The following is a 24795-nucleotide window of genomic DNA, read 5'->3' as shown; positions in this document are numbered from 1 at the left end:
TTTGACATACTTCGATACTTACTTTCCATACCAATAGGAGTGCCTGGCGGCATTGAAACCAGAGAACGTAAATGAATTTACGAACGAATTTACGTTCTCTGTTGAAACTACACCACTTCTAACAAATTCGTGAAAACTGTAAAGCAAACTGTAAGCAATCTTACATTTGCAAACAAAAATGTTTGCTGAAAAAAAGAATACAAAATATTTTTTCACAAAAAAGCCGTCAATGTTTGAAACAATATTTTTTAATGATTTCATCAATTTTCAACAAATTAATTAAAATACACATAAGGTTTCGGGCTTCCAATTTCTAACTAGGGAGTGCTTTGATGATTTTGTTTTCAGAAATTTTGTTTGATACCCAATCAATAATTCATAGTTAAGAGTTTCAGAATTTTGTAAACAAACCGTTTGACATTTATCTACTTGCATGAAAATAGGGTTTCTGCTTTCCAGCGGCTAAAGCAACTGAATAAGAATCGTACGTTTTCTTCTATTTTAATATCTGTTCAAATGGTAAGCTTTGCTTGCCGAGCCTAAAATATTTAAAAGCCTCAAAACCAACCTCAGCGAACTTGAATTTTAAGTATTTTTACATAAAAAATGGGCTAAACTAATAAATAATAATACTAATAAACTCCCAACTCAGTACACATTTGCTCCACCCAGATCACTAACAACAGTTATAACATTTTATCATGTGATAATCGAAGTCGGAAAACACAGGCTTTTTCCACTTACCCATAAAACCTAAGATACTAAGAAAACTTAATTTACAATACTTTCTAGTTTTTACTTATTGTTACTGCAACTTTAAGTTTTTTGTTTCAGATGATTAATTTGCTGCAGCTGTGTTGATTGTACTGCTTGGAGCACGGCGCTTTGGAGAACCTGCCAGGATACATCTGCCATAAATTGCACTCTCAAATTCCCAACATCAAGGAGGAAGATACATGTGAGGAAGAGGAGTTTTCTTGGGCAAATAACCTCACCGAAGGGGATTTCTCAAAATGCCTATAAGCGAAATAATTCATTTTAATTGAAATGGAAAACTCCGAAGTGCATTAATTCAACAAGTATTATTAGTTGAATGGATTTAATGCTATATTTAAAACAAGTCGCCATTGAATAAGCGTTTGGAAATTGCATAAAATATTAAGCCATGTCGTCAGCGGAGGCTGTTTTCGATGTGTTCGTACCATTATAACTTGGTAACCGATTGCCGCATTTAGCCTGAGTTACCAGCGCCTAATTTTGAAAATCACCTTTGAAAGTGTTGCTTAAAATTAAAAAAAAAATTACCCCTGGCGTTAAATCGTCGTGAGGGACAAATTGTATTCTCTCTCGTTGCTTGATTGTGGGCTCAAATTTGTGGCAAATGATTAATATTGGTATTATTCTTTAGTGTGGAGCATTGGAAGTGAAAACTAAGAATTACTTTTGGAGTTGAACAATTTTTTGAAGATTTGACTGTAAATTTTAAAATGGAATAGAGTGAATTTTAATTTTAATGCCTAATTTTGAGTCTTTAAAGTTTGTATATTCCGTAACGTTAAAACTAAAATAAAACCAACTGGTACCAATAAGGTTTCAACTGAGAAAATAAGGGAAATAAATACTGAGTTTTTCCTATTCACTTTTGTTTAGCAAAATCTATAGAACCCAAGTAATTAGCTCCAAAATTAATTATATTTAGCCTTTAAATTAATCGAAAGGGTTATTACAAACAAGAGTTATATTAATTATAAAAATTCTTCTGACGTTTATGAATCCATAGGAAAGCTTGTAAAATATATCTACTAATACAACTGAAATACATGCATTTGTTTTTATAATCGACATGAAGTTAGGCAACGCTCAACTTTGCCAATCAGTTGATACAATAAATAAATTTATTTTAACTATGAAATTTGGCATTTTAACTTTTATTATATATACATATATATAACTGGCGCGTACACCCTTTTTGGGTGTTTGGCCGAGCTCCTCCTCCTATTTGCGGCGTGTTTCTTGATGTTGTTCCACAAATGAAGGGATCTACAGTTTCAAACCGAGGAGGCTTGTCATTACCTGCCGAAGTGCGACCGCTATTAGAAAAAAACTTTTTCTTAAATTTTGGTCTTTCACCGAGATTCGAACCAACGTTCTCTCTGTAAATTCCGAATGGTAGTCACGCACCAATCATTCAGCTACGGCGGCCGCTGATTATTACTTTAAAATAAAATACGGGTTAGGATAAATTTAATGAAAAACAAAATTGTAGCTAAACGCGTTTGTTGTCAAAGCATTCATTGTAGCAAACACCAGGGAATTTAAGACTATAATTTGTTAGTTTAATTTCATAAGTTCTCTATATGCCATTGTGGGAACACAGATGAAAGTGTCGTACGGGAACACACCTATACCTATCAGTGTGGCCACACTGATTTCATTATTCATTATTCATTTTTATTCACTATTCAACGGAATTTAACGTCGTTATGAATTCGAAGAATTAGATTATTCGAGAAGCGTTCTTTCAACTACAAGACACATAAAAATTAGAGTTCTGTTACAAATTAATATATTCATCTTAATCTTGAGTTTTATTGGAAATAAAGCGTGTTAATTTTTATATAAAAGTATATGTGGAGTTTTATTCCCCCACACCATCAAAGCAAAGCAATGCCAACAGCAACGCAAATATGTATGTGGATGACCCTTAAGTATCTCCACAGGGTGTGCACTGACGTTTCATTCACCTCTCACAAGACTCCTCAAGTGCAATGAAAAATAAATTATTGTACCTGAATACTGAACTACTACTAATGCTACGTTCCCACGGTAACAAGTGAATTTATGTTCTCTGGTATTAATACAAAAATTGCATGCTTCCTTTTTTCACGTATTTGGGTTTCACAACTTGAAGGTTCGAATGTCAAAATCAAGGAATACCAATGGGAATGTAAACAAGCAAGCGAAACAACAAAAAAGCGGATCATATTGCCATTGAAACCACCAAAGAGCAAGAAAAAAATCAGCTAGTCCGCTGCTATCACCGCATATAGTTGAACTCAAACTTTTTCTATCAGCTGTTTCCACATAGTTCGCGAAATTGTCTGGTGTCCTTCTGCAGATAGGACAACTGGTACAGCTGTCAAGCAAGGCCCAGGGAACTAGAACTTTAATGTATATATGTAAAGGAGCTGTATACAAAAAATAAGACGAATATTCTAATTTTGCGGGCTATGTACACTCGACTTTGATTATTATTTTTTTATGTTGGTACACTCGTCTCGAAAATATGTTCACGGCTTTGGCAAAATAGCTTGTTTAGTTTGCTTCTGAGGGGCATAAATAAGGCAAGTGTTTTGCGTGTTGGGCGATTTTCTGCTATCGAAAAAAAAAATATTAAAATGACCGCAAAGGGTTAATTGTACTCTAATTCATTCAATTTCTGATAGCTCGAACTAATTTCGGCATATGAGATAAGAGATCTGTGTATTTCCTACATCCCGATTTATGTAGTTTTGAAACTGGAATTTTGATTGATGGATTTTAATTAGCTAGCGCGGCTACCCGCAGTGCAATGGTCGATAGAATAGAAAAATAGTATAAAATTTATGAAGCTTTCTACGACTAGTTGGCCTAATTTCAATAATTTATATTTAATGTTATCTCCAAAGTGGCACAAAAACTTACTTTCATTAAATGGAAAATCAGATTATCGTTTCATCATTACTCGAACCTAATTCATGAGGCACCGGCCATTTTGAATGAGATTCGGTCTTGATACTGTCTCTCAATTTCCGAAATGATTCCTAGCACGGCACCGAATTGATGCAATAGTATTAGACCAAAGACCTATTTCACCAGAAAAGGTACGAATAGGCATTACGAGGTACATACGTACGTATGCAAATATTATATAATTTTCTATGCCTTAAATCGAAATTTTAATTGAGAAGTTGTGTACGCACATGCTTACCAAATTAAATAAATGCATGTGTTACTTCTAATTCAAATTAAACAAAAGACAAACAGTGACACATTTCCCTTACAACAATTAATTTTGGTCGCCACAAATATACAGACTCGTGAAGGATTAACCGGGAAAACCATCTACATATGTATGTATGTATGCACGTGAATAAAATTACGCAAAAAGCCGCCAACTAGGCAACAACAACACCACCTTTTATTTCTCTTTTTTATTCCCCGTATATGTATGGGGACTGTGTATGCTGCTACAACAACAACAACACCATCTTCTTAATGAAGCAACAAGGTGAACATTTTTGTGAATGAAGTGCAGCAAAGCGAAAAATGAAGGTTCGAACGTCTCTACATACATACGTACCCATGTGTGTAAATACAATTACGTATGTAAACATACCTACAATCAGGCACACATTCATCCACACACATTTATACGTAGTAATAACCCTTTGAAAACTGATACCCCGTTAGATGAAAAATTACACATATGCAAGTCCTTGTAAAAAAAAACCAACACTGGTGAATAGCATTTAAGAAAGAAAAGAGAGCTTAATTAAACGCGTTTTCGTATGCAAATTACAGCCCAAGAAGTACCGAAGCACAAACAATGCATGTTTGACTTAGCGAGCAACCAACTCACGCAGAAAATGGTGGCATGAACCCCTGTTATCACACCCCGACCGCTGCACCAAATTCATTGGTAAAGGAGGCGATATGATAACAATATGAATTGAGACATTAAAACATAATGGGAAAACTTACGAATTTGGTGAAATTTTACAAAACAATTAAAACATAGAATTTTGCATTGATCTGATAAAAAAATTTGTTACTTTATGTTGCTTTATTATTAACCAACACTTTTGCACTTTTCGAATAAAAAAACCTTTCCTGGTCCCTAAGAGTAAAAATATCTTTAATTTGTCTGATTTGGGCTTGCTTTCCTGGCGGATTTAGTTTGGAGGCTGCAGATGAGCTACTCAATAATTCTGGCCTTGACATTTCTGAATTCGTTGCTGTTCTTACTGCGCTTTAAAAGGAGGTTGGGAGCCTTTATTAAGAGTTCTGGTTCTGGTCCAACCAGATAGTGTTGCAATCACCTTCGGTTTTCAAATTTTCCGCAATCACATTTTTTTTGTCTCCCCTGAAGAGAAATGCGTGCTCTTTCAGCCGAAAATTTGCGATTTTAAAGATCCATACATTAGAAAAATCTTCCATAATGCTCTAGCCCGTTCGAAGTTGGAGTATGGCCCCGTCGTCAGAAATCCGATGTATTCCTCATATTCTCTTCGAATTGAAATAGTTCAACTCAAGTTTGTACGTTTTGTTTTCAACCTCTACACTTTGATAGTCCCTTGCCATCCTACAGCCTAGCAATGTTTTATCACCTGAGATCCGACGACTTGTTCAAAGCTTCATGTTTACATACAATTTAATATCCGGCACCATTGACTGTTCAGATCTACTAGATGTTCCTCATATAGTGCTTCGCTCTTTTTATCTATTTTATGTTGAAGTTCTCAGATCTAATTACCTTAATTTCGCCCCTGTTACAAGAAGACTTGAAGAGTTTAATCGGCGTTCTAGATATCTTGATCGAGATTTTGCGAAACCAAAGTCTCTGTTTAAGTCACTTTGAGTTTTTGTTTGTCAAATAAACTATCTATTTAATTTCAGCTTTTAGGTTTTTCTTATGTAACCCTATAAATCTAGGCAGTGAGGTTATTACCATTTATCTATGTAAATAAAGAAATAAAATCTACTGCATCCTACTATGGATAAGACCGAAAATCGTGTAATGAAAAGGAAAAAAAGTAGTAAAAACCAAAAAGGTCCTAGTAGCTTAAGATTTGTCAAAGACTTTCGATACTGTTAACTACGCAGCGCCACTAGTCGAAATCGAGAACTCCACACATACCCAAGAACTGAAGAAGTGGTTAAAGAACTACCTTCGAGATAAAACCAAACAGAGGAGGATAAGGCATAGTGCCGCGGGGTGGTGTCATTTCCCACCACAGATGGCAAAGAGCTCAAGGTGCCACGTGGGACCCAAGTTATCCTCGCGCAATTTACATGCATACATAAAAGGTTAAATTGACTTAATTACGTTGTTTTACTCAGGAAAATGGCGCAGATTCCTGGATTGCGAATTTCCAATCCAGTAGAAAATTGGTACTGTTGTTGTAAATAATGGCTTGCCCTAAGGTTTATCTCCAATTCTTTTTAATGTCTATACGGCTATGTTGCATGGTATTCAGAACTACTGTACCTCCATCTATCAATTTGAAGTTGATTTTGTTATTGCCTCATATCATAGAAATTTTGATTTTGCTGAGGCCAATCTAAATTATAAAGTTCGAGGTTTTAAATTTGTGGCAAATGCGTTAAATATGTCCTTTAATCTTAAGAAATGCAACATGTTGCACAGAGTAATCGTAAAACTCTGAACAATAATTTTAACAGTGTGATAATTAAGCAGGCGAAAAGTATTAAGTTCCTTGAAGTTCCACCATGAAGTTCTGTAAAAGCTTTGTAAGATCAAAAACTGAGTATAGCAGGACCATTACGGGTCATGCTAATAGTTGCCAGAAAGATTACTGCCTTTCAAAGCGGCGTCCATAGGAGAAGTTTAGGGGTTCCTTCAGCATATATCACATACAGGGAATGCTGAAGGAATCACATACATTCCCATGGCAGCCGGTTCTACGTTACCGGAATGACTCGGGTTTTTCCCGACCAAGGGCTGCCGCCCCAGTACACTAGCCCTGTCTAGTGCACCGTATATCAACCAAACTCTTACGTCACAGGAGCAAACTCTCGCAGCAAACCTGCTCCAAATACTTCTCCTCAGGGCTGGAGTTGAATCCAACCCTGGGCCAGAGGTATTCTACTGCTGCGTCTGCCATCAACGGCTCCACCCGAACTCCACCTCGGTTAGGTGCAATAAGTGCAACGGGTGGAGCCACCTTAAGACCTGCTCAGGCCTTAAGTCACACAGGGAGTGGACCACACGGTATGTGGCCACGTGTTGCTCCCGCCAACAAGCGTCTGATGCCTCCACGGCTAGCACACCCCCTGATAGGCCGGCAATACCAACCGCCACCACAACCCACACCTCCACGGTGAGGAGCCTATCGGAGCAACACAACTCCCCTTCAACCCCTCCCCTCCCTTCCAGCTCCAACCCCAGTGCGGGGACAAACCAGCAGCTCCTGGTCCCCCGCACAGTCTGTTCCGTGTGTCAGGTCGTAATACCTCGGAATCTGGTAACAGTCCAGTGCAATTCCTGCAATGGCTGGTGCCATTTTCGGAGATGTTCCGGCCTGCGCACCACCCGTGAGTGGACAACTGCCTACGTTGCCCCCTGCTGCAGAGCTCTGCACCCACAACCGCCCTCGGAGGCGCGGCCGCCCACCACCATCAGGCCGCAACAGCCACAGTGGATTGCGCAGCAGGCCCAACGCAGACAACACCACGCGTCCCTCACCCCCCGGATTACACTGACCTCACCGAGAAGCTTCAAGCTTCTCCAGCTAAACTGCAACGGACTTACGAGTAAGGTCGACGAGATAGTCGACTTCATGAATCGGCACAGTATCAAGATAGCTGCGGTCCAGGAAACAAAGTTGCACGCTAGGTCATCTCTGATCACCAGGGATGGCTATAACGTGCACAGACGTGATCGCGAGCGAGACAATGGTGGTGGCCTAGCGTTTATAGTCCACCACACTGTGCAGTATCGTCTTATCGATGAAGGAACCGACCGCAGGGACAGCACCTTAGAATGTCAAGGCATAGCTGTCCGGTCAGGCGATTCCGAGCTCGAAATATTTAATATATATATACCCCCTGTCACCTGCTGCCCGGCTGGATATCACCCTGATATAGGTGCGCTCCTCAGAGGTGAAAACCGATTGGTAGTAGGCGACTTTAATGCGCATCACGATCTTTGGCATTCAAGCCTGCCAAATGATCGTAGGGGACAGCAATTGGCAGAGCAGATAGACGACTCGACATTCAGCACAGTAAACGACGACGCCCCCACCAGGGTAGTGGGCAATTGCAGCAGCTCGCCTGACCTAACAATTGCTAGCGCTGGTCTGATAAATAGCATAACGTGGCGACCTATGCTATCGCTTGCATCAGACCACTTGCCCATTATCATCTCGATCGAGAGACCTGCCGATTTCGTTTCCGCGAATCACCGGTCCTATTTTAACTTTAAAAAAGCTAATTGGGCCGGCTTCACGGAATTCACCGAGGACACCTTCGCCGCTCTTCCCATCCCCACTGATGTGCGCGTTGGCGAACGCGCATTCCGCAAGGTGCTCACTGCTGCTGCGGCTCGCTTCATCCCAGCTGGATGTTATAAGGACATACGTCCTCACTTCCCAGCAGAAGCAGCCAGTTTAGCAACCGAGCGTGACCACCTACGCCAGGCCGATCCCGGGGATCCCCGCATAAGGGATCTCAATTTGGAGATCCGGCAACTGGTAGATCAACACAAGCGGACTAAATGGGTTGAGCACTTGAAGACTTGTAACCTCACCTCCGGAGTGGGTAAGCTCTGGACCACCGTTAGGTCCCTGTCGAACCCGACGAAACACAACGACAAGGTGGCAATCACCTTCAACGGTTGTACTTCGTCGGACCCGAAGCGATGCGCGAGCTATTTTAGCCGGCTGTTCACACTGCATCCTCCGGGCGACAGAACCAAACGTCGTGTTACCAGAAGGCTGCACAAACTGACGAACGACAGTGCGCCACTTACCTTCTCCGGTGATGAGGTTCAGGGGGCCATCAACAAATCGAAAACATCGAAAGCCATTGGCCCTGACGGACTTAACGCGCTGATGCTGAAACATCTGGGACCCCTGGGAGTAGGATATCTCACAAGGGTCTTCAATTTGTCTCTGGCCACTCTCATCATCCCTGACAAGTGGAAAGCAGGGAGAGTGGTCCCACTATTGAAACCTGGGAAACCCGCCAACCAAGGGGAGTCTTATCGGCCGATAACTCTCCTTTCCCCAGTAGTGAAGACACTTGAGGCCCTCCTACTCCCACTCTTCACGACACACCTGGCCCCAGCCCCACATCAGCACGGATTCCGACGAGTGCACAGCACCACCACGGCACTCACCGCCATAAACGCCCAGATAAATCGCGGGCTTAACCAAAACCGCCCCTGCGAGAGGACTGTCCTAGTAGCGTTGGACCTAAAGAAGGCTTTCGATACAGTCAGCCATTCCACGCTACTAGATGATATTTATCAGTCGACACTCCCGCCAGGGCTGAAGAGGTGGTCCGCGAACTACCTGAGCGGTCGGCAGTCGTCAGTGATTTTTCGAGATCAAATGTCAAAGCAGAGGAAGATTAAGCAAGGCGTACCGCAGGGTGGTGTCCTTTCACCCTTGCTTTTTAACTTCTACATCTCGAAGCTCCCCCAACCACCAGCGGGAGTTTCCCTGATCTCATACGCTGACGATTGCACGATAATGGCGTCGGGCAATGACATCGATGGCCTGTGTTCCAAAGTGAACGACTACCTCGCCGACCTTTCTCGCTTTTTCACTGCGAGGAATCTCCAACTTTCCCCCACCAAGTCCACGGCGACCCTTTTCACCACCTGGACAAAGGAGGTCAAGCTGTCCCTTAAGGTAAAAGTCGATGACACACCAATTCCGACTGTGAATAACCCCAAAATTTTGGGTGTAACCTTTGACAGCTTGCTCTCCTTCTCTGCGCACACAACCGCAATTGCCACTAAAGTCCAAAATCGCAACAAGGTCCTCAAATCGCTGGCCGGCAGCACTTGGGGCAAGGACAAAGAACTGTTGCTTTCGACATTTAAGGCAATTGGCCGGCCGGTTCTAAACTATGCTGCGCCTGTCTGGTCGCCTGGTACTAGTGATTCGCAGTGGACAAAGCTGCAGACTTGTCAGAATACCGCCATTCGGACAGCGACCGGGTGCCTCCTGATGTCACCCATACAACACCTGCACAACGAGGCGCAAATGCTCCCAGTTGCGGAGCACAACAAATTGCTCAGCAAGCAGTTCCTGCTGGGGTGTTACCGCAGGTTTCACCCCTGCAGACACCTGCTTGAGCCCGAGCCGCCTCCCAGGCACGTCAGGAGACATCTCCTCGACTACGCTGACGAACTCCAGGACAAAACTAACCGAGACCTACTGGACAGGACAGTATTCAGACAGTCAATAAACGACATTCACCGGGAGACCGTTACCACCTTCATGAACTCCCGTCCTGTGAATGCCGTAATCGGAGTCCAACCACCACCTATTGCAGATGAAGAGCTCCAGCTTCCCCGTGAGACTCGTGTAACATTGGCACAATTACGTTCTGGATATTGTAGCAGGTTAAACTCCTACCTATCCAGAATTGACCCCGACATACCAAACACATGTCCGGCATGTGAAGGGACCCCGCACGACACTAACCACCTCTTCACATGCCCCCTCAAACAGACTCATCTAACCCCCCTCTCCCTCTGGACCCAACCTGTCGAAACAGCATGTTTCCTGGGCCTACCCCTAGATGAGCTAGACGAAGACGACAGATGATATACCTGCACTGACAGGGCTAGCTACGCTGTTAAAAACAACAAAAAAAACAACAACAGGGAATGCTGCTGGAGTGACACTCCTTGGCCGGATATAAATTTGGGTCCTTCTGGATACGCAGAATCGACTGTTGTAGGAACGTCTCTTTGTCTTTCCTACAAAGCAATCTTGAAATTATAGCAGACAAATCCTAGCATTTACAAAACGATTGAAAACTCTGTAGTGGTTAAGCTCATTTATAGTTTGTTTTCAAAAATACATTTCTGTGAATACTCAAAAGATACTAACACTGAAAATCAAAAACAAACGAGTAGCTGTGACGATACAAACCGTGTGCGAAAACACTTCCTGATTTTCAAAAACAAAAAAAAAAAAAACAACAAAACAAAGTTTTACCCATCTAGAATGGACCCAGACACACTTAACTTATGAGTTGCTGCAACTGTCAATTTAGATTGCTGCCATAGATATTCACTTTGCTTTGATTTCATCCGGTCCAAATAGAACGTTCCTTGGGTCTAACGCCGGTTGGTCGCGAAAAATAGAACGGTACGATCAAATCGAGACTTTCCACAGCGAGATCCTGCAAATTCCAACGGGCACCAATTAAATGTAAATTATGCGGCACTTAAAAAGACATGCATTTTAAAATCACCAATTTATGGATACTGTGCCATTCCACCAATTACTAAATAAAGCGTGCATGTAATTATGTGAGGTTTAAACAAATCTTTTAGCTAATCCTGTGTTATAAATATAGATATTTTTATTTTTCACAAAGCATTTGTACCAAAGTTTAGCTCCATTCTTCTTGGTACGATTGTTGTACCAGATTTAAGGGTTTTTCATTCCGAAAAGAAAACTTTTCTGTGGTAAACGGTTCACTAGACAGGGCTAGTTTACTGGGGCGGCAGCTTTTGGTAGGGAAAAACCCGAGCCATTCCGGTAACGTAGAACCGGCTGCCATGTGAATGTTTAATCCGCAGAACCACATGTTCTAGTTGGCATCGTTAGGAACAATTTACTATTAATATACCACTTTATACTTTAAAATTGCACAAACATGCATTCTTTTCTGGACAAAATCGGAAATTGCTAACAATACATCTTCACTCCTCATATTTCAAACCTGCATTTTTGTCCAAGTGTCATGGAATATAAGCCGAAACAATTTAGAAAGTCTGACTCGATAGTTTCTTTTAAAAATTTTATTACTTGTTACTTTTTTTCAAATATGTTGCGAATAGCATATCTGCTTCCGGATCTATTTAATATTTCCCCCTTTTTTAGATCGACTAAAAAATTAAACGTTCAAGAAGTTGTCTGGGAATTCGAAAGTTACATCCCGACCGGTGAGTTTTTTGTACACTGATGTGAAGGTGTCAACCTGAAAAAGCGAAAAATAAAAGTTCAGTTTTAGTTCAGTATTTTAAAATTGAGTTCAAACATTTTTAAAATTCAGTGTATTATAATGTCAGCTTCAACAAACCTTTACTGTTGACATAAAACAGTGCAACAATATTTCGGACGAAGCTTTTAATTTACCGCCAATGTAGGAAGTCCCAACTCGCCACGGATTACAAAAAAAGGCGAATGGGAGGCAAAACGGCGGACCATAATTTGTACAACTAAATTTAATGTCTGTGCATAACTTTAACTAAACTTCCTTGCCCATAACATAAAGCGGGAAGGAGCTTTGATGAAAGTTACAATTCATTTAAGTTCTTTTCGACAATCATTGATCTTTGGAAGCGATCAATAATTAACCTAAGAACTTAGCTAAAAGGGCAAATTCATATTTTATTCACTGTATTATTGACATGTTTCCAAGGTATGGCGAAGTGTTCATGCCGAATAGGCGATTGAAAGGCTATAACGACACTTTAGAACTTTTTTGTCCCTTTTGACAATCGCTGATCGCATTAGTTTGTTTCCAATGTATGGAGATGCCTTCATGCATAGCGTGCGATTTGAAGACAATAACGAGACATTGGAATTTAATGTATGTCCCGTCTGACAATCACTGATTTTGGACAATCAATCAGCAAACAACACAGGGACGAAAATCCGATATAAATTCTTTCCTTGCCTATAAAATAAACGTTGATGAAAATAAAATTTAATTTTAATTTGAGTTCTTTTCGACAGTCATTTTTGGAAGCGATCAATAAATAACACAACAATTTAGCTAAAGGCGCATATTCTGATTTAATTCACTGTATTATTGACATTAGAACTTTTTGTCCCTTTTGGCAATACCTGATCTTTGCGCATCGATCTGCAAACCATACACTGGGCATGTCATATTTGGAGATCAACTTGCCCTTTTTGAAATTGGAGTACTAACTGTTAGATTGTTACCAATGTATGGAGATGCCTTCATGCATAGTGTGCGATTTGAAGACAATAACGAGACATTGGAATTTAATGTATGTCCCGTCTGACAATCACTGATTTTGAACAATCAATCAGCAAACAACACAGGGACGAAAATTCGATGCGAATTCTTTTCAACTTTTTCAGCTTCTAACTTACTTTGTGTTCAATGGTAGTTTGTTGATTCTTGTCCAAATGCACTTTTATCAATTGGGCGCCGTCCAACTTAACGCGAATACGTTTGCCAACAATTTCCGCTGGGAAGACCAAATCTTCCAGAATAGCATCGTATACAGCGGTCAGAGTACGGGAACGTGGCCTCTTTTGCTTCAATGGATTCCTGGCCTTGCGGGTAGGTTTGGGCAGGATTTTGCGTTCACCAATTACAACAACGTGTTTGCCAGAGAACTTCTTCTCCAACTCACGAACCAAAATGATTTGGATTTTTTGGAACGTCTTTTGTTGTGGGATTGGAACGTAGATAATGACAGCCTGCAACAATAACAAAATATAAACATTTAGCATCTTAACAAGTTTCTCCGCACTACATACCTTCTTGGTGCCGAACTCAATCTCACGAGCACGAGTGATGTGCAAATCTCTCAGATATGGCTTCAGGTCGCTGTTGGCTTCCAGCTCCAAAAGAGCTTGGGCAATAGACTTTTCAAAGTCATCAGGCTCAGCGCCACCGGGCTTGATAATCTTGTTGCCGATCATCTACAAAGATAAAGTCACAATTACTATTACCAAAAACACAAAAGCAACGAAATTGTATGCACAAGCGAACTATGTTTGAATGGAGTTGCTTCAATTGCCACGAAATGAAAGCACTCATTTAACAACTAAATGCATCAGCGTCCGACCGGCGTACATTTTATCACTGCACATCCTCGACACTGTACACATTTCGCGAGGTAAATTAACAAAATTCGAAGCAATTGTTAATATTATTAAGTATTTGTGTGACATTTTTTAGAAAGACACTCGTCATATATAAAAAAGAGAAAATAATTTAGCGAGGAATTAAAAATTTACACCAACCTTGGTCAACTATTTTGACAGAAAAGGAAGTGTATCGACGCCACTGAACAGTAACTTCCGTCACTCGTTCAATTTACTGCGGTTTGTCAAATGTTAAATGTCAAATATGAGCGAGTACGAAATAACCGAATCGATTGTAGCTGGTCATCGCCAGATGACGCCGAAGTCGTCCAGAGTTGTATTGCCGGCCAAAGAATTGCCAAAAAATTTAAGTTCTCTGAAATTGCAAACTAAAGCGCAATCCTAAGTTTGCGTCTAACGTGGAATGGCTATCACAATCCATACAAATGACAAAGCGAATAGAAACAAATATTCGCCCATTCTTGTACAAACTACACTGCAATGAAATATGCGTGAAATTTCTTATGTGGCTCATGGTTACCTATTTTCTGCTTGTTGTGAATATTATAACAAATCGAAATAAATGGAAATATTAATGAACTAAAACGTATTCCGATTTTGATTACATTTTACAATTAATTACCAAAAAAAAAAAAAAATTATATATGAGCTGTTTAGGTTTGCTTTACCTATGACTGTAAAACGAAAAACTATCCAATAAATGTCGTAAACATGTTTAAAAGAATACAATTAGTTACATTAGTGTATTTAAAAACGCTTTTCTTATTAAAATTTACCAATTGTTTCTAGGACGATGATCATAAATTTGTTTTTTACATATCTGCAGCCTTTGCTAGCAAAATTTCGAGGCTGTGAAGTTAGTACTAGCCAAGGCGAATATATACAACGTGACGGCTTTCGAGCAACAAAACATTTTTAAAATTAGGAATGTCAAGGGAAAGAATAGAATGAATGACAAATAGACAAAATTAGTTTTGCGCGCATTCCGTCATTCCTAAATTAGAGGTGAATTGAAGAAGAAGAAAACCCCTATTCTAATCACACCCCCTTCTGTAGATACGCCTTGGTACAAGGATGATAGAATACATGGTAACGCCTTCCGCTTTTTGTTTTTCTTGCATTGGGAAGGAACCTGACCTCAGATTAGTCAAAATCGTATATATACAGTAACTGTTTTGGGAAGGCCCCACCTAGGGTACTCAATTCGCCTTGGCCTTGGCACCAGCCTTTAAGCCAAGGCGAATTGAATACAGAAGGGGCGCAGAGAACGTTAAATATTAACGTTCTCTGAGGGGCGTCTTCTCAAAACCGTTACTTTACTTTTCGCGATTTCGACAAGTGTAACGTCAAAGGAGGAGAAATTACGTGTCTGTGAAAATTCAGTGAATGTCTTTTGTGACATTTAAACTAAGCAAATTAATAAAAACGAAGTGCCGCTTTTGAATTGTGAAAGTACAAATGAATATAAAGCTTCCAATGCAGATTTTTGCGTTTTTATGCGGAAGACGTCGTAACAAGAAAGTGCGTGTGTATATAATTTCCTTTTCGTGCCAAGTTAGATCCATTCTTCAGTACGAACGCTTTATTTGGCATACTGGGTTCATCGAAGATATTCAACAAAAAAAGTGCGTGTGGCGTAGTACACATAACAGGAGTGAAACTTTCAAGGCAGACAAAGAAAGAGGGAGAGAACCGAGAGAAAATGAGAGAGAGAGAAAGAGAGAGAAAGAAAGAATATATATCCTAATAAATTCACAACATTTGCAGAGAATACAAATAGACAAAATTTACGAAAAACGGAGAAGGGTCGACCGATGTGGGTAAACGCTGGACAAAAACCGTGGCAACAACGCGCACTACTCCGAACGTTTATCACCCGCACAAACGGAGCGATTCCAGGGCCGCAGCAACGGCACAAATTACCGCAAGGCAATGCCAATAAATCCGACGCCGGAACGGCGGAACGGATATCACTTTATAGTACGCACAAGCACTAGCCAGGAAGCAGAAATAAGCGCCAAAAGGTAGGCACCAAAAAAAAACTCAAAACAAATTGGGACCAAAAAACGCCCCAAACAGTAGGCACCAAGGAAATGTAACGCCAAAAAGTAGGCACCAAAAATATATATGTGGTTGCTAATTTCTAGGAAAAATAGCTAAAAGTCTATCTAAGATATATATAAGGTATAGCTCTCGCTCCCCTTTTCCTCTACGTTACATCTTTTTTCTCTCTCGCGGAACGAAAGTGCCCAAAACGTTGCATGGCCTTGAAACTTTACCCTCCATCCTCGCACGCCCATCGACGCCTAAGAAGTTTCATTAAAAAAACAAAAAACAAGATTAAATTTGCTCTTTGCCGAATGTCTTCACATGATTCCATGCCAAGCTATAGTACCTATAATTTCCGCCGGTTCAATAATGAGACGCCTTTCATACCTTGCAAATATTGAGCCTAGCAGGAATATATGAAATGTGAGCATCTTTGGCATAAGAGGAGATTACATTTCGGATTACATTCGAAACAAGTTTTATACCTTGAGAGATCAACTAATACAGTTTTTGCCGACATTTTAATGCGACCTATCCCGGTCGTCGCTTCTTGCCCACTGTGCTGAGCTCCCATGAGGTTCATGCACGCCAGTCAAAGGAATTCCTTTTCTATCTCGAATTCCTTTTCTATCTTCAGAGAGAGTTCAATTATTTTCAATTATTTTACTTACAAATGCATAGAAAAGCGGAATTTATTTGGATTTTTACAAATTTATTGGAATTTTCAAATTTGAGTTCATATACTCGTACAGGTCGGTAGCAATCGGTATTCATAAGAGATGCCATTTAAATATTCATTTATTGTAACGTAGAATTAGCACTAGTCGATTTTTTTGCATTTTATCTATCCTTTCAGATAACAACTAGCGGCATAAAATTTGTCTCGAAAGGCTTCTTATAAGTGGCAAGACGCTGGGTTTCTCCCAAAATTTTAAAACATCAAATAGAACGAGCATAAACATAATCAAATCGCTGAGAGGTGCCTTCGGGTGATGTTTGTCGCAAGATTTCGACAAGTTAAACAAAACTAAAACGAAATTCGTATCAAAACCGCAAAGGTGAGGATTTCGATGAAGGACTTGGAACTTAATTTTGGTAAAATACCAGACGGCACCTATTAAAGGTGGTATTGGAAGACCAGTTGATTTGTTTTTTTTCCCCGTGTACATTCGGGTGCCAGCAGAAAAAAAAACGGCGAAAAGCCGTTCCATTCGCCCCATCGTGGTATGCTTCTAGCTCCAATTTCATGCTGTGCAACATAATTGGTCCTTTTCTTTTTCTCAACTTCTTTCTTTTGTCGTCACATATCTATTTACAAAACGTTCTTTTGGTGTAGTGCCAACACCATTAATGAATGTGCCTTGGTTGGTCGCCTTATGATTACAACTCTAAAGACAAAAAAATAATAAAAGTTGTAATCAAGTGGCCCGAGAGGTTTGCAAATCTCAGAAAATTCAGTAAGTCAGAATAAGGTTTGTCACAGTACCTGGCCGGTCACAATGTCGAGGAGTGGCAGAGGAGTTCTTTCACCGTTTCTTTCGCCACTGGGGAGTTCCAGCAGCGTTCTCTGGTTGTGTCCTCTTCAACAGCGATAAGCGAGATTTTACAATATTTCACCTTAAAACTAGATTACATATGAGTACCTATGTATATCTACTTACATATATATAACTCAAAGTAACAGTTGAGCCTTAGATTAAAGAAGTATAATATTAGTAAAAGAAGTATTAGATAATCGAGATACAATTGGTTGGGCCAGCAGTTGGTTATGGTTTAACCAGCAGCTACTGTTTGTAAACGACCACTGAGGTAAGTATATTTTTGGTAAAGTCTTCGCAAAAATAGTGCAGCAGCTATGTTCATTAAAAAGGAGCATAAAGAAGTCCTTACATATTTCAACGCGCCATATTTGTTTTTTATTTGTTTTCTGTGGACTTCTACGTTCTGTTCATAAAGATTTTGTCTGAACGACCCTTTCGTGAGAGAGATAAAGGTTAAAATATTCTGCAAAATTATTCCTGGTGAATTTCTAATGAGAATGCAAACAGATTTATAGATACTACTATATGGGTCTAGGTCTTTCATCCTGAGTTGGAATCGTTCCGCCCCAACAATACTATCGCACTATATAATCAATAACGGATAAAGCCTAGTTTTAAAAGCTTTTTACCTTTAAACTCCAAATTTGATTGTTTTGTTCCCCGAACAGGACCAGCCTCGATGTCTCGATATTATATAAACATAGTCGTACATATTTTGAATTTATGATAGTAAAATAATTTATTTTCTTCAAGGTAATGAGTATATGTAACTTTACAAACTGTGGAAGAACAAAGAATTTTTGTGGTCAAAAATAAATAAACTAAAGGGTTTTCCAATAACAGGTGTTATTTTGAATAGGATTGCGCTATCGATAGATGATTAACAATTTTTTATTGCTGGAATTGGATGGTATTGATCTGGACAACGTTTATTATCAACAAGACGGCGATATGTGCCACACAAGCAACGAAACCATTGATCTTTTACGGAGAAAGTTTCCGGACCGTGTTATCTCTCGAAGAGGTGATCACAATTGGCCAACGAGATCTGGTGATTTAACACCTTGAGACTTGTTTCTCTGTGGCCACGTGAAAGAGAAGGTCGATTTAAGACCTCAAAGACGGAATTCGTGAGGTTATCGAGGACATAGGGCAGCCACATTACCATTCGGTTATAGAAAAGGATATTGTCCTGTAAGCGTGGTCGTGGTGGTCATTTGCCTGCTGTTATTTTCCACTATTAACGGCGTACCTTCCTCTTTATAATGAAATATAAAAAATAGCATATTTTTTAATATTAAAACAACACTTCTTACTGGAAAACCTTTTATATAACCAATAATACAATGTTTCAACTATTTTTTAACCCCTGACGGCAACAATAGCGGTTTGGAGCCGTATACGAGCAAGCCCTGAAATGATGATACCCGTTTTGAATGGACGAAGACGTTTCTGTCAAGAGTAGAAAGGAAATCAGTTAATGGAAATAGTAAAGGGATATGTGCAATACTTACGATTTTCCTGGGGACCGGCATCAGCAAACCTGCGGTTTGTCCTGCGAAAATGCCAATCATCACAGCCAAGAAGATGAAGACTTTGTTGAAGTTCATTTTGTTTGATTTGATTTGGCAACTGTTCTCGTTGAGACGTTTCAAGTGAGTTTGATAACTTTGAATTTGACGGCTATGACTTTGACGATTTCATTCCTTCGATCAGCTCAAAAAGCCTGAGTTGTTTTCTATGAGGCTGCTTTGTGTGTACGAATTTATGAATATTCATTACACATACTTTTGGATGTGCCGAATTGCGCAAAATATTCATAGGTGCATTAGTACAGATATATGTAAATATTTTGAAGTATTTTGCGAGAGTTCCCGTTTTAACTTTTTCGCTATTTCGATTCACTTATTGGCTGATAGGGAAATATAAATTTAGTTACATCCACTTAAGGCTGTACTCGAACAATGGTTAGAGATACTATTTTCCTCAAATATGTAAATGAAAGGTGCATTCTAAAGTTAGAAACGTTTATTTTCATTTTAAAAAAATCCAGTGTGAATTTTGTATCCCCTAATTTGACAAAGAAATATTTTCTTTTACCAAAAGGTCTCTTATTTCAAAAAGTTGTATTGATAGCAGGAAATCACAACAAAATATTTTGATTTAATTTTTTTGTATTTGTAATACAAAACATTGAGGTATGAGAAAACTCAAAAAGTTAATAAAAATATTAACCTGAAAGTTTTACCAAATCAAAATATAGCAAAATGACTTAAGGAGCATGTAATACATTTATCTTCTAGTATATACTGTAAGTCGTTCATTTTTACTGCTAATTTGAATTCACCATAATAAAGGGTGATCAATTTAGAGGTATCGAATTTTATATTGAAAAAAAAAATAACAGCGAGAATTTAAATTGATTGGGCAATCTTTATTATTTTTGTGTAAAGCCGTTCATGACATTTTTTTTAAGATAGTGGCTTTCAAATGTTGGCCGCAAATGTGCCGCAAATCGGCCATCCGTAAACTTCGAGGACTTCGGTCGGTATCTCGTCAATAACTTTAGTAATGTTGGCTTTCAACGCTTCAACCGAAGCTGGTTTATTCACAAAACATTTTGACTTGATATACCGCCACAAATAAAAGTCCAAAGGTGTGAATATCACACGATCTTGGTGGCCAATCCACTGGTCCGAGTCGAGAGTTAAACCCATTGCTTCACGAACTGTATGGCAATTTGCGGCGTTTTTTTCGAACAAAATATTGTGGACATCACCGGCTTTAATATCCGGCATGAAAAGTCGTTTATCATGGCACGATAGCGTTCGTCCTTCAATGGTGCGAGCCTCATCTTTTAAGAAATATGGGCCGATGATTCCTCCAGCACATTGGCCGTTGTTGAGGCGTAAGTCTTTCGAGGATGAAATTTCAATGAATACTGAACATAATTATGTATTTACTTTGACAGTAGTTACGAGTGATCTGTCAAAAAACCCTATTGGAAAAAGTACTTCCCATCTGTTCACCCTTTACCTACTCAAATATTCGGAGCTGAACTCCATCACTCAGTGATTCCTACCAAATTTTTTACATGAAATACTACTATAGGGTGCTGCAATAAGACCGCGGATTATAAATAAAGCACAGTAAAATTTGTTGAAATGAGTTTTTTTATTATATATCTTCATGTACTTTAGTCTATGGCATTTATGTATCCAACACAATATCCGTTAAATGCCCTACGACTCCTGTGTCAATACCGGATGTGCATATCGAAATTTTCCATGACTTTTTGTCATAGTTCGGGTTGCATATCATTTATACGGTGCATGATCTCATCCTTTAGCCTTGGAAGTCTGAAACATAAAGATATACTCCTTGGTTTTCAAACACGTTTTCTAGTTTACACAAGTTTACGTACATCCTCGACCAACCTCAAACAAGTATACACTCTTTCCAGGTCCCTCTAACACGGTAGAGGCAGGAGCAGAGCATACTAAAACCTTGGGAAGAGAACAAGAATGAATGGATTGATGCTACTGAAATATGCCCAGATTGAAGTGGCTAGTAAACAGCTTCGTGTCGCTATAATAAACTGGTGTTGATGGCATCTTGCCGGCATTACTCTAAAAGGACTTAGAGCTGCTTCATGAACAACTTATAGATCAAATATCGCACTTGGGTACATACCAAATAAATGGAGGGGGCCAAAAATGGTATTTATACCGAAGGAAGTAAGCAAGGACCCACTTTATCCTAAATATTTCAGGCAACTTGTCTTACGTCATTTACATTAAAGATTATAGAAAAGGCAGTAGACAATTACATCAGGACCGTGATCCTAGGCGATGCACCATTGCAATCATGACAAAATGTCACTAGGCCTGGGCGATCAACAAAGACGAGAGGTACTCTTAATACTCTCGCTCAATGGATGTGAAATATGCCAAGTGCAAGAAAGGTAAAGAGAGATACCATCCAGCTTGGTTTCATAACGACAAATACATCCAGAGCGCGCCCGCAAAGTGGTATACTATTACTACCAATATGGAGCTCTTTCTTTTAGGACTCACATATCTTCACATTGATATCCAATCCGAAGCTAGGAGGACTCTCCTAAGATCAACCGAAACTACCATTGGTCCAGGCGTTCATCAAAATTAGTGTAAGTTTGATATTTTTGCTGAGATCTCAATGCCATGGGACATAAGACTAATGCTCAGTATGGTTAAACGTTTAAAGACTGAACTGGGCATTTCAAATAATTGGGAAGGGTTATCTAAAATCTAAAAGATGGTACATGGACGAATCCCTCGCCGAGGAAGGTGCACGGGCAGGTATCTTCGGACCGGGGAAAAGGTAATCGAACTCGCTAGCCAAAAATAGAAGTATATATCAAGCGGAAATCTACGCAATAGAAAGATGACTTCACTATAACCTTGACCGCAACTATAACAGCAGAAGCAAGGCTACCCTTACTGACAGCCAAGCACTAATCAAGACTCTCAACTCTTTCCAGGTTATATCAAAATTGGTGTTGGAGTGTCTTCATAAGCTGAATATCTTAGGCCAGAACAACCAGGTAGGTACTTGTACGTTCCAGACCACATAGGAATTTCTGGCAACGAATTAGCAGATAAATTATCCAGGAAAAGGGTAGTCTCTAAGTTTATAGGCCCAGAGTCATTAGAACCGTTTCTCTCTAGCCAGAAACAAACTTTAAAGTTTTTGACGAAGCAAGTGTTTGGGCAGGCAGCTGCAAGAGTATAGAATGTGTGCATATTCATACACCCACTCTTACTAAAGTGAGTTCAATTAGGCTAAGGTCACTTTGAGAACCAACCCAATTAATGATGAATTATCTCAGATCTTACTTAAAAAACGTAATTGACGTACCATGACGTTAAGGGTAATACCCCGTTATCCGCACAGCAGAAGTGTTTGTTAACATTAAAAAACTATTACATCACTGAAAATCATTTGGACATCTACTGCTGACCAGCTCTGGTTGAGGTAAATAAATTATGTATGTAGAGTAGAATTTGAATGGCATAATTTATTTTCTTACAGGTAATGAGCATACAAATTATGAAAAAATAAATATGAATTTTTTAAGAGGCATCAAATATTTGTGGCCAAAAATAAATAAATTAATAATAGAACGTTTTAACTAATTTTTAACCCCTGGCAGTGGCAGCGACATTAGCGGCTTGCTGCGCCACAGCAAGTCCTTGAATGGTGGCATCTCTTGTGTGTTGACCCACGCGTTCCTGTCGAGAAAGGAAGGAAAATTAGTAATCTTAAACATGGGAAATGGAAAAAACAATGCAATATTTGCAACACTTACGATTTTCTTGCCGATCTTCTTCAGCCAACCTGCCTCCGTTTGTCCTGCGAAAATGGCAATCATCACAGCCAAGAAGATGAAGACTTTGTTGAAGTTCATTTTGTTTGATTTGATTTGGCAACTGTGCTCGTTGAGACGCTTCAAGTGAGTTTGATAGCATTGCATCTGACGGCTGTGGTTTTTATACCGATCAGTAGAAGTTCGTCTGTCGAAGGCGTCTGTAGAAAAAAATCACATGCCTATCATTTTTCGGGGGATCACTAGCATTTTTCATCCATCCACTATACTCGTATGATAGTATTGAAGTTCGTGTGTGTAAAAGTGATACTGATAAGGTGGAAGTACTCTGCAATTCTGTTTATTTTTACTTACTCAACTCGACGATTCATTCTTTTGATCAGCTCTGTAAGCCCAAGTTGTTCTATGAGGCTGCTTTGTGTACGAATCTATGAATCTACACACATACATACATACTTATGGATGTGCCGAATAGCGCAAAGTATGCATAGGTGTATAAGTACAGACACACATCTATGTATGTAAGTGTTTTGCAAGAATCCCCGTTTTTAAACCAACACTTCACTTTACTTATTGGCTGATAAGGAAATATAAATTTAGTTACACCTACGTAAGGCTGTACTCAAACAATGATAAGAGATACTATTTTAGTCAAATATGTAAATGAACGGTGCATTCTAAAGTTGGAAACGTTTATTTTTATTTTAAAAAAGAATAACAAAAATTTAGTAGGAAAATCCAATATTTTGAAATCACAAGACTCCCTTCTAACTTACTGACTCATTACGGTGCTTTTCACAGCATCTCAGCATGTTTAGCCCACTGAATGAGTGAAAAATGTGAGTTTTCTACGCCGAGTTTGTCTAACTTTTTATTTCACAAAAAAGTATGTTGCTCACCCACTGACGCTTTAGGCACCCTTTACCATTTAAAGAGGTGAAACTACGGAATAAATCATAAATTAAATGGACAAAATCAAGCAATCACATTGCGGATGGAAATGAATTGAAATGGAATGGAATGAATTTCTGTCGAAGGCCTAAGCTACCAAATAAGTATTGGCCTTGTCTCATTTTGATAGAATACCGTGCCTTTGTGAATTGCTATTTCTAAAATTTTTCTCAGAATCCTTCCTATAGTTTAGTAGTTGTTGTACAGAGAGTTTTATTTTGAAGCCTCAAACATTTATGAAGCCAGAAAATGCAAAAGCATATTTTCTCGACAGACTAAAAAAAAATTTGAAATCAATAATACTTCACTCATAACAAAATTATGTTAAGTCTGACTGATAACGGTGGGTCCAGTGGATCTAAAAAGTCGGGTATGCAGTGGCCCCCAAAACTACATAAATTTACGTACTCATGCCAAACTAAGTGTATTTGGAAAATGCTTCATTAAAAATATTTTTAACAACGTATTCCACCCAACAAATTCAAGAAGCTTAGCCTAACCCCTAGGTTAGGATGTACCTCAGGGATGGATGTACCATAGGTCGGCCTAATTATTTTAATTCATTGGCAGCCGAACGGTTATGTGGGATATTGAGGATATACGACATCAAATGATTGGAGAAGTTTTTCTAATAACGGTGCCACTCGTAAGACAAACAAGAACCACCGTGTCCATTTGGGAAAGTTTCTTATACAATTATCTACCGTTCGGAACCGGAATAAGGCAGTTTTTTTGTTTTTTTTTTAATTGCAAGCTTTGAAACATTAAACCTTCTATCCCTTACATCTTTCCCTTTGATACAACTTCGATAGAACTATTGATCACTTCATAAGACAACAACAAATATGACAACACGAATTGGAGGATTAAAAGTTTAAATCTGATATTGACGAAATTTCGAGAACTAAGTCTTTAATTTTAACAAGAAATATTTTCAGACATGGGCACGGAAATTGTGATGAACGAAAAGATTCGCGAATTAAGTTTTCCTACTCATCCTGGGAAAGGATAGAGCCATTAAATAGAATATCAACCCCTATAAAAT

At 39.3% G+C, this 24795-nt stretch overlaps 2 protein-coding genes, 1 long non-coding RNA gene and 2 other non-coding genes across 5 annotated transcripts; all 5 read right to left on the bottom strand.

Annotated features, from left to right (window-relative positions):
• Positions 1 to 11755: 11755 nt before the first annotated feature.
• LOC129243684 (40S ribosomal protein S7) lies at positions 11756 to 14063 on the bottom strand. Its single transcript, XM_054880890.1, has 4 exons — positions 13980 to 14063; positions 13491 to 13655; positions 13098 to 13430; positions 11756 to 11949 (listed from the first exon to the last, which is right to left on the bottom strand). The coding sequence occupies exons 2-4, from the start codon at positions 13653 to 13655 to the stop codon at positions 11866 to 11868; spliced, it is 582 nt and encodes a 193-aa protein (XP_054736865.1). The 5' UTR covers positions 13980 to 14063; the 3' UTR covers positions 11756 to 11865.
• Positions 12488 to 12625, bottom strand: LOC129236631 (small nucleolar RNA psi18S-1377). The gene has a single exon (XR_008581688.1). It is a non-coding gene; the product is annotated as a small nucleolar RNA psi18S-1377 (small nucleolar RNA).
• Positions 12915 to 13052, bottom strand: LOC129236630 (small nucleolar RNA psi18S-1377). The gene has a single exon (XR_008581687.1). It is a non-coding gene; the product is annotated as a small nucleolar RNA psi18S-1377 (small nucleolar RNA).
• Positions 14064 to 18138: 4075 nt separating the features above from the next.
• Positions 18139 to 19407, bottom strand: LOC129235613 (uncharacterized). The gene is made up of 2 exons (XR_008581595.1): positions 18946 to 19407; positions 18139 to 18883 (listed from the first exon to the last, which is right to left on the bottom strand). It is a non-coding gene; the product is annotated as an uncharacterized LOC129235613 (long non-coding RNA).
• A 3063-nt stretch (positions 19408 to 22470) lies between these two features.
• Positions 22471 to 22946, bottom strand: LOC129243677 (cecropin-1-like). The gene is made up of 2 exons (XM_054880877.1): positions 22782 to 22946; positions 22471 to 22704 (listed from the first exon to the last, which is right to left on the bottom strand). Exons 1-2 carry the CDS (start codon positions 22944 to 22946, stop codon positions 22612 to 22614), a joined length of 258 nt encoding a protein of 85 aa, XP_054736852.1. The 3' UTR covers positions 22471 to 22611.
• Between the last annotated feature and the right edge of the window lie 1849 nt (positions 22947 to 24795).

Source organism: Anastrepha obliqua, chromosome 1, assembly GCF_027943255.1.
Source record: "Anastrepha obliqua isolate idAnaObli1 chromosome 1, idAnaObli1_1.0, whole genome shotgun sequence".
NCBI lineage: Eukaryota > Metazoa > Arthropoda > Insecta > Diptera > Tephritidae > Anastrepha > Anastrepha obliqua.
The sequence above is the reverse complement of the archived record's forward strand: the minus strand, read 5'-3'. Positions and strand labels throughout refer to the sequence as shown.

What these genes read in the sequence shown, in the direction of transcription:
- LOC129243677 (XM_054880877.1), bottom strand. Translation starts at nt 22,946, where the DNA reads ATGCAATGCTATCAAACTCACTTGAAGCGTCTCAACGAGCACAGTTGC. An exon ending in AGAAGATCGGCAAGAAAATC is followed by an intron (nt 22,705 to 22,781) that starts GTAAGTGTTGCA and finishes CTTTCTCGACAG; the next exon opens with GAACGCGTGGGTCAACACAC.
- LOC129243684 (XM_054880890.1), bottom strand. Translation starts at nt 13,655, where the DNA reads ATGATCGGCAACAAGATTATCAAGCCCGGTGGCGCTGAGCCTGATGAC. An exon ending in TTGAGTTCGGCACCAAGAAG is followed by an intron (nt 13,431 to 13,490) that starts GTATGTAGTGCG and finishes TTATTGTTGCAG; the next exon opens with GCTGTCATTATCTACGTTCC. An exon ending in AAACTACCATTGAACACAAA is followed by an intron (nt 11,950 to 13,097) that starts GTAAGTTAGAAG and finishes TCGCTTTTTCAG; the next exon opens with GTTGACACCTTCACATCAGT.